The following is a 10,214-nucleotide window of genomic DNA, read 5'->3' on the forward strand; positions in this document are numbered from 1 at the left end:
ACACCCCAGGCCCTGCGACGCCAACACGCACACACGCACACACACCCCAGGCCCTGCAACGCCAACACGCACACACACACACACACACACCCCCCCAGGCCCTGCGACGCCAACACGCACACACACACACACACACACCCCAGGCCCTGTGACCCCAACACACACACACACACACCCCAGGCCCTGTGACCCCAACACACACACACACACCCCCCAGGCCCTGCGACGCCAACACACACACACACACCCCCCAGGCCCTGCGACCCCAACACACACACACCCCAGGCCCTGCTACGCCAACACGCACACACACACACACACACACACCCCAGGCCCTGTGACCCCAACACACACACACACACACCCCAGGCCCTGTGACCCCAACACACACACACACACCCCCCAGGCCCTGCGACGCCAACACACACACACACACCCACACGCGCACACACACCCCCCAGGCCCTGCGACGCCAACACACACCCCCCCCAGGCCCTGCGACGCCAACACACACACCCCCCAGGCCCTGCAACCCCAACACACACACACCCCAGGCCCTGCGACCCCAACACACGCACACACACCCCCCAGGCCCTGCAACGCCAACACGCACACACACACACACACACACACACACCCCAGGCCCTGCAATGCCAACACACACACACACACACACACACACACACACCCCAGGCCCTGCAATGCCAACACGCACACACACACACACACACACACACACACCCCAGGCCCTGCGACGCCAACACACACACACACACACACCCCAGGCCCTGCAACGCCAACACGCGCACACACACACACACACACACCCCAGGCCCTGCAACGCCAACACACACACACCCCAGGCCCTGCAACGCTAACACACACCCCCCCCAGGCCCTGCGACGCCAACACGCGCACACACACACACACACACACACACACCCCAGGCCCTGCGACGCCAACGCGCACACACCACAGGCCCTGCAACGCTAACACACACCCCCCCCAGGCCCTGCGACGCCAACACGCACACACACACACACACACACACACACACCCCAGACCGTGTAGCGCGCACACACACACACTCGCACACACACACACACACACTCACACACACGAGCGCGGTGGAGGGAGGCAGGCCTGGAGCACCGCACGTTCTCACCATGAACGTGTTATTCTGAGAAAACCACAAGGAAAAGCTTTACAAACGGCGGCTCTTAGAAATGGCACCTGTGTCTGCCCGGCTCTCCCTCCGCAGAGGGCAAATCAGACACCGGCAGGGGGCCCATGGGGACCACACACACACGGAGGCACTTCAGCTGACACGTGTTCACCACGAGGGCGCCGGGCCCTGCCACGTGGCCTGGCCAACATCCCACCACTTCCTAGAGGAGGACACGGCCGGTCCCGACCCCCCGCCCACAGCAGCGGCAGACCCCTGAGATCTCAGCGAGGAGGAGGCGGCGGCGGCGGCGAGTCTGGGAGACCCGGGGTCTCGGCGGCTCCTGGAGGGGCGGGCGCACACGGCCCGGTGGCCGGGGTGGTGTCCACGTCACAGGCAGGAGGTGGCGTTTTGGGGGCGCGGAGGAAGAGCCCGGTTTGGCAAAATCAGGCCTTCCCGGGTCTGACCGGAACCTGCTGTCCTTCCGCCCTCTCTCGACATCCATGCACAAACCCAAAAGCAGACGCACGCCCGGAGCGGGCGCGCTGAGGGCGCTGATGGCGCCCAGGACGCCCCGCAAGCTGCCAGCGAGCGCGTCTGCCCAGGAACCCTCACCGTGGCCGTGGCCGTGGCCGTGGCCAACGTGAATGCTGCCTTAGCACCCGCAGCCTGGTCCACAGGGACTCCGGCCTGCCCCCCGGGCCCGGGCGGACCCCGCGGAGGCCGGAACGCCAGGCGGAGCGGGTCCCACGCCGCCCGCCCGTCACAGGTCCCCGCGCGCCCGGCCCGCCCGGTTGTCCTCCTGGGAGGCGCCGCGGGCCGTGGGGCCGCCCTCCTTCTTCTTGCCCTTGGCCGGCTTGGTCTGGTTCCGCTCCCGGCCGCCCCCGCCGCGGCCTGGGTACACCTGGCCCTCCAGCGTGACCTCGGCGCAGCGGTCCTGGCTCACCAGGAAGTCCTTGATCTCCCAGGCGTAGCTGCCGTCCCGCAGCATGAAGATGGCGCGGTCCGAGCCCACGATGAACCTGCACGGGAGAGGCCGCGGGTCAGCTCGCCGGCGAGGGCGGGGGCGAGGGCGGGTGCCCCTGACCTCACCCACCGGCCGCGCACCATCGTCAGCTCAGACGTTAGCCCGCGGGCCCGGCCGGCGCGGCTCAGTGGCTGAGCGTCCACCTGTGAACCGGTTCAGGAGGTCACCGGTTCAATTCCGGCCAGGGCACCCGCCCCGGTGACAGCCTTGATCCCCAGGACGGGTCACGCAGGAGGCAGCCGATCAACCAGTCACTCGCTCAATGATTCTCTCTCATCGCTGGTGTTTCTATTTGTCCCTCCCTCTATTTATTTATAAAAATAAATTATTTGGCCAAACATTTTTTTTTTTTTTATATATTTTTTACAGAGGAGAGGGATAGAGAGTTAGAAACATCGCTGAGAGAGAATCAGCCATCAGCTGCCTCCTGCACACCCCCCTCACTGGGAATGTGCCCGCAACCAAGGTGCATGCCCTTGACCGGAATCGAACCTGGACGCTCTATCCACTGAGCCACACCGGTTCCGGCAGGCCAAACATTTAACTAAGTCACCCCTGATGCCTCGGCCGGGCCGGACCGAGTGATTTCGCAGGCCTTCCAGGGCCCGTGGGCCGGGCATTCCCCACCCCTGGGCAGGGACTGAGCTCCTGTGACACTGAACCAGGAAAAGCAACTTTCAAATTCTACAGGAACGCAGAACAGAACCTTGTGAAGCTTCACGTCTGGGATCCTAGCAGACTGAACACGTTCACCCCTCAAATCAGAAGCAGCATCTGGCCCGGCCGGTGTGGCTCAGCGGTTGAGCATCAACCTGTGAACCAGGAGGCCCGGGTTCGATTCCCGATCGGGGCCCGTGCCCGGGGTGCGGGCTCCATCCCCAGCGGGGGGCGCACAGGAGGCAGCCGGCCCACGATTCTCTCTTATCATCGAGTCTCTCTCTCTCTCTCCCTTCCTCTCTGATTTCAATAAAAAAAATATATATATTTTTAAATAAAGAGTCCTAGCTGGTGTGGCTCAGTGGATAGAGCATGGGCCTGTGGACCCAAGGGTCCCGGGTGGGAGTCCAGTCAAGGGCCCGTGTGCACCTGGGCTGCAGGCTCCTCCCTGGCCCAGGCCCTGGGTGGGGCTCATGCAGGAGGCAGCCAGTTGATCCATCTCTCACATCGATGTTTCTCTCCGTCTCTCCCTCTCTCTAAAGATCAATGGGAGCCGAAACCGGTGTGGCTCAGTGGTAGAGCGTCGGTTTGCGGACTGAAAGGTCCCGGGTTCGATTCCGGTCAGGGGCACATTCCCGGTGGGGGTTGTGCAGGAGGCAGCTGGTCGATGTTTCTCTCTCATCGACGTTTCTGGCTCTCTATCCCTCTCCCTTCCTCTCTGTAAAAAAAAAAAATCAATAAAATATATATATTTTAAAAAAATAAGTAAATAAAAATCAATGGGAACACCCCCTTGGATAAGGTTAGCAGCACACATAGAAAGAACAAAACCAGCACAGAGCAGCCGCTGGCGGGAGCCCTCGGCGGGCGGGCGGGCGGACGACGGGCGGACAGACGGACGGGCGGGCGGACGGCGGAGGGCGCTCACCGCTGGACGTCATAGTTGGCGTTGAAGAGGCTGCCCTGCCACAGGCTGGTGATCTCCTCCGTCTCCTTCTCGGAGGGGCTGCCGGACACGGTGACGAACATCATGAGGGTCTTGCCCTTCTTGGTCAGCTTCAGGACGCTCTCCGGCTTGCCCGGGTCCAGCTTCGAGAAGTCCACCGGCACCGGGGGCCGCTTGTGCTCCGGCAGGTCGCCCTCCTCGATGTCGTCGTCCTTCTACGAGGGGGAGGGGGAGCGCCGAGGGTCAGAAACGGGTGCGCCCCCGGCAGAGGCAAGGGCGACCGCACCAGAGGACGGGGGTGGCGAGGGGTAAGGAGCGGGGGGGAGGGGAGTCTGGGACCAACGTCATAACCCACAAGAAGAAAACCCAGCAGGTGCCGAAACCGGTGTGTCTCAGTGGATAGAGCGTCAGGCTGCGGACTGAAGGGTCCCGGGTTCGATGACGGTCAAGGGCATGGACCTTAGCTGCGGGCACATCTCCAGTGGGGGGTGTGCAGGAGGCAGCCGATGGAGGTTTCTCTCTCATCGATGTTTCTAGCTCTCTATCCCTCTCTCTTCCTCTCTGTGAAAAATCAATAAAATAAAAAATTAAAAATAAAATAAAAAGGCCAAACCGCACGGCATTCACGTCTGAGCTTCGGCAGTCCTTACTTACTGCCGTCACTCCAGGTCGCCAATCACAGAGCCCCGTGGGGGGGGTCCCCACATCGTGTTCACACCCAAGGACCCTGCCCAACACGATCGACGGCGACACACGGCACAGCGAGGAAGAACACGCACTGACACACGTGACGGGCAGCTCCCACGGCCCCAGAGGGAGCGCAGGGAGAGGAGCGGGTGGGTTTAGGCATGGCTGCCCGGGGAGAAAGACACCCATGGAGACGGAAGCACTGAGGCGGGTGGGGGGTGGGACACAGATACCAGGAGAGGGCGCTCACGTTCCTCATGTCTGCAAACGTGAGCCCAGTGGCCGTGACCTGGCTCTACGGCTAAGGACAGGGAGGATCAGTCACCAAGGCGAGAAGATGAGGCCAAAACCCGTCCTTTCGCCACATGACGCTGCCCCCTTGTGACCACAGAAGTCAACCGACTGCCACGTCCTCCAAAGAGCACAGCTCCATCTGGCCTGCATGGCTCCGCGGCTGAACGTGGAGCTAGGAACAGGTCATGATTCGGTTGTGGGCTCAACCCCCAGCTGGGGGCTTGCAGGAGGCAGTCCATCCCTGATTCTCCCTCGTCATTGATGTTTCTCTCTCCCTCTAAAAATCAATAAAAATACACACACACACACACACACACACACACACATAATAATCTGGCCACTCAGAGAGTGTGTGTGTGTATGTTTAGAGGCCCGGTGCATGAATTCGTGCATGGGTGGGGTCCGGCCAGCCTGGCCAGGGGAGGGGACATGGTTGATTGGCCGGCCTGCCTGCTGGCTGAACTCCTGGTCAAGGGGACCATTTGCATTATAGCCTTTTATTCTATAGAACACATGTGTCAAACACAAGGCCCGCGGGCCAAATCCGTCCCGCCAGGCCTTGCAATGTGGCCCGCACCGCGCTGTCATCACTGCACTCCGCTGCGTTTCCATCACAATGACAGTTTATGACTGTTCAGTAAACCATTCGGCCCGCGATTTAGGCTGGATTTTAGATTTTGGCCCCTTCTCTGATTGAGTTCGACACCCCTAGTCTACAGGAATCACACACACACCCAGCCTGGAGGGAGTGCACAAGTCAGTGACCATGGCTACAGTCCAGGTGAGCAATAAAGCAGGCAGCAACATCCCTCAGTGTCGACGTATATATTTTTAAAAAGTATTTCGGAAGACGTAAACAGACAACACACCAACTACAGGTGTAAAAGCTACTGCTGCACCAGAAGGGGGCATCGAAGAGGAAAACATGTTTTGGGATGAGGTTATGAGATTAAACGCAAACAGCCCGGTTCTGCAATGTCAGGCTGCACAGCGGGGACCGCGTGTCCTTCTGCCATCCGACCCCCAGGGCATCAGGGCCCCGCAGCACTGGTTCCCACCATCCTGACTTCTCACCGCGTCCTTCCGTCTATCCCAGCCAAGCAAACGAATGTACGTAAAAGGACTGATTTTCATGCTGCCATAGCTAATCGTGCGTTGATGTATTTTTTTTTTTAAATTATTTTTTTAGCCCTGACTGGTGTGGCTCAGTGGATAGAGACGGACGACTGAAGGATCCCGGGTTCCATTCCGGTCGAGGGCATGGATCTTGGTTGTGGGCACATCCCCGGTCCCGGATGTGCAAGAAGAGGCAGCTGATCGATGTTTCTCTCTCATCGATGTTTCTAACTCTCTGTCCCTCTCCCTTCCTTTCTGTAAAAAATCAATAAAAACATATTAAAACATATATATATATATATATATCTAAATAAAAATTGGTATCAGAGAGAAACATCAACGATGAGAATCACTGATGCACTGCCTCCTGCACGCCCTGACCGGGAATCGACCTGTGACACCCGACCACTGAGCCACACCAGCCGGGGCCGAGCTGCTCGATTCTTCCATGCTCTCGGTTGACTCTCAGAACGACCTGTGCATGCCATCAACACCTCTATCCCGAGGAAGAGACTCAGGGACAGAGGCAATTCCGATCCACACACACGGGCGAAGGGGCTGGGCCCGGGGGGTCTGATGGCGGAGCCTCGGCTGTGAGCGTCTGCTCCGTCCCGCCAGGAAGGCCCGCCCCCCACCCCTCTGACACCACTTCCTCCCCGATGCCCTCCGGGAGTCCCACAGCACTATCCTTCCTTTTTTTTAAAATATATTTTTATTGGTTTCAGAGAGGGAGAGAAACATCAATGATGAGAATCACGGGTCGGCCGCCTCCTGCACGCCCCCCACTGGGGATGGAGCCCGCAACCCGGGCCCGGGCCCTGACCGGGAATCGAACCCTGACCTCCTGCTTCCTAGGCTGAAGCTCAGCTGAGCCATGCCAGCTGCGCTGCACCTCCTTTTTGTAGCGCTCAGCAATTCCTACTTTGCATTGTGGGTATTTTTATTGTGGGTACCTGCTGCCACCGACGTTCGGACCCCTTGTTCATCACCCTTCTGTCTAGCTGAGTATTTCCAGGGTGCGATTTCCCAACGAGATGTCCTAACTGGTGTGGCTCAGTGGGTAGAGCACCAGCCTGCGGAATGAAGGGTCCCAGGTTCGATTCCCAGTCAGGGCACAGGCCCAGGTTGCGGGCGATCCCCAGTGTGGGGCGTGCAGGAGGCAGCCGATCCTCTCTCATCATGGATGTTTCTATCTCTCTCTCTCCCTCTCCCTTCCTCTCTGAAACCAATAAAAATATATTTTAAAAACAAACAAACAAATAAAACACTTCACTTGCAGGAGCGCAGAGGGAGGCCGGCAAGGGCGAATGGCGAACAGGGAAGGGAGTGAGAGAAACATTCACTTGTCTCTTCATTCGTGGTCTCCCCACACCCACTCCACCCCAATCTCCCCCCAGCTGCAGATCAACACGAAAACTCTATCTGTGTGTCCAGGGCATCCGATGGCATTTTAAACTCATGACCCAAAGCCTCGATCAAACACACACACACACACACACACAGATAGACCACCACATCACGGCCCTGGCTGGTGTGGCTCAATGGGTAGAGCGTCAGTCCGGGGATTGAGGGGTCCCAGGTTCGAATCCAGCCAGGGCACATGCCTAGTTGGGGGCCTGATCCCCAGTAGGGGGCGTGCAGGAGGCGGCCGATCCATGATTCTCTCTTATCACGGATGTTTCTCTCTCTCTCCCTTCCTCTCTGAAATCAATCAAATATATTTAATACAAACAAACAAAAAACCCACAGCATCGTGAAACATTAAGTGTTGGCAGGAGCCCTCCAGTAGGATCTCAGGACAATCCGAGCGCCTTGAGAAGAGAAAGAGGCGGCGTGGTATTCTTGCCCGGAGAATGCCATCTAAAAAGCGCATTACACTTGGTCTTGGCCAGAAGGCCATTACGCTAAGCCAAATAAGCCAGCTGGAGAAGGAGAAATATCACGATCTCACTCATTTGTGGAATATCATGAACAACAGAGACGGATGAACAAAAACAGATCCAGAGACAGAAGCAGGGCCCAGACTGTCAAACCTCAGAGGGAAGAAACAGGGTAAGCGGGGAGAGATCAACCCAGGGATTTGTATGCATGCTTATTAGCATAGCCTATGGACGCAGACACCAGCGGGGTGAGGGAGAGGGCTATGGGGGGATAAGGACAGACATGCAATACCTTAATCAATTAAAATAAATTAATCTTTAAAAAAAAAAAAAAAAAAAGCTTATTACAGCCCTAGCTGGTGTGGCTCAGTGGATAGAGCGTCGGCCTGTGGACTGGAAGGTCTCAGGTTCGATTCCGGTCAAGGGCACATGCTCGGCTTTCGGGCTCCATCCCCAGTAGGGGCCGTGCAGAAGGCAGCCAATAAGTGATTCTCTCATCATTGACGTTTCTCTCTCTCTCTCTCTCTCTCACTGGCCCTTCCTCTCTGAAATCAATAAAGTAAAATATTTAATAAATAAATTGAAAAATTTGCCGAAACCGGTTTGACTCGGTGGATAGAGCGTCGGCCTGCGGACTGAAGGGTCCCCGGGTTCGATTCCGGTCAAGGGCATGGACCTTGGTTGCGGGCACATCCCCAGTAGGGAGTGTGCAGGAGGCAGCTGATCAATGTTTCTAGCTTTCTATCCCTCTCTCTTCCTCTCTGTAAAAACTCAATATTTTTTAAAAAAGAAAAAATTACAAAAAGAAAAACAAAAACTTATTACAAACTCCCTGTAATTATTACACACTCCGGTGCACTCAGAAAGTTCACTCGCACGAAACAGAAGTCACTGCTCCTTTAAATTAAAAAAAAAAAATTAAATAAAAAAAAAAAAGTTAAGTCACTGCTCCTTTAAATGAAAAAAATTAAAATTTAAAAAAAAAGTGGCTCCCATGAGAGCGAGCAACTGGCCTTGGATTACCGCCCCGTTACCCCCTAAAACACATGTGTCAAACACAAGGCCCGCGGGCCAAATCCGTCCCGCCAGGCCTTGCAATGTGGCCCGCACCGCGCTGTCATCACTGTCATCACTGCACTCCGCTGCGTTTCCATCACAATGACAGTTTATGACTGTTCAGTAAACCATTCGGCCCGCGATTTAGGCTGGATTTTAGATTTTGGCCCCTTCTCTGATTGAGTTCGACACCCCTACCCTAAAATGACAAAACTCTCAGCAGGGAAATGCGTCCACGTGGGAAGCCCGCAATCCTCCCCACCTGGCAGATGGCAGAACCCTGCAACCTGAGCAAAGTAACCCTGGCTCAGAGGCTGAGCTTCGACCTATGACCCAGGAGGTCACGGTCCGCTTCCGGGTCACGGCTCAGGCCGGGGCTCGATTCCTTCCGTCTGTGTGCGGCCGTGCAGGAGGCAGCCGATCTGTGTTCCTCTCTCCCCCTTCCTCTCTGAAATGAATAAAAGTACATTAAAAACAACAACAAAGTAATCTTACCCATCATCCTCCCGCCTCCTCCCCCCCCAAACCCCGCCATAGTTCGGGAATATTGTGCAAAACGTCTCCCTGCCATCTGCAGGGCCTCACGGACCCCGGGGAGCCACGCAGGAGGGAGAGGGGATGGGCGGCCGGGGCAATGGAGGTCAGGGACGGCTCCACGCGGGGGAATGACCCGAGAGCGGAGGCCCCCAAAGGCTGGCGGAGGGCAGCGGGATGGCGGAGCGGGTCCGGGGCGCCGGGGTCGGGGAGGCCCGGGGGCTCAGCGAGGACTCGGGGCGCGAGCAGAGAGGAGGTTAGAGGGTCTGGAGGGGGTGAGAGGTCGGGGAGGGGGTGCGGGGCCAGGGAAGGAGCAGGGCCCGGGAGGGGGCTGAGGGGGTGGGAACGGGGGCGCGCGCCGCGGACCTCCCACTGTTCCAGAAGGCGCGCCATGTCCGCATCATTGTAATCGCGAATGTCCTTCTTCTTCTTCTTCGGGGGCGGCGGGGCCGCCTCGCCAGGCTTCCCGGCCGGGTCCTCGGCCGCGCGGGCCCCGGGCGGCAGCACCAGCAGCAGCAGGTCGCAGGTACAGAGCAGGAGGACGGCCGCGCACAGCCAACTGGAGGCCGCCATTGTCGCCGCGCCGCCGCCCCGCCCCGCCCCGAACTCTCCTTTCCGGAACCTGGACCTGCGCCTGCTTTCCGGCCCCGCCCCCCGAGTCAAGCTGACCTATCCGGCCCGCCCCTCCGTGGCCCCGCCCTTCAGAGGCGCGCTGACCTATCAGACCCGCCCCTCCGTAGCCCCGGCCCCCAGAGGCTCCCTAACCTATCAGCCCCGCCCCTCTGTGGCTCCGCCCCCCAGAGGGGCGCTGACCTATCAGGTCCGCCCCTCAGCTATCTTTTCCCGCCCCAC

At 58.3% G+C, this 10,214-nt stretch overlaps 1 protein-coding gene across 1 annotated transcript; it reads right to left on the minus strand.

Moving 5' to 3' along the window:
* Positions 1 to 1,129: 1,129 nt before the first annotated feature.
* MESD (mesoderm development LRP chaperone) lies at positions 1,130 to 9,978 on the minus strand. The gene is made up of 3 exons (XM_036437611.2): positions 9,729 to 9,978; positions 3,778 to 4,010; positions 1,130 to 2,187 (listed from the first exon to the last, which is right to left on the minus strand). Exons 1-3 carry the CDS (start codon positions 9,933 to 9,935, stop codon positions 1,929 to 1,931), a joined length of 699 nt encoding a protein of 232 aa, XP_036293504.1. The 5' UTR covers positions 9,936 to 9,978; the 3' UTR covers positions 1,130 to 1,928.
* Between the last annotated feature and the right edge of the window lie 236 nt (positions 9,979 to 10,214).

The sequence above is a fragment of the Pipistrellus kuhlii genome, unplaced genomic scaffold (genome assembly GCF_014108245.1).
Source record: "Pipistrellus kuhlii isolate mPipKuh1 unplaced genomic scaffold, mPipKuh1.p scaffold_m20_p_143, whole genome shotgun sequence".
In the NCBI taxonomy this organism is placed as follows: domain Eukaryota; kingdom Metazoa; phylum Chordata; class Mammalia; order Chiroptera; family Vespertilionidae; genus Pipistrellus; species Pipistrellus kuhlii.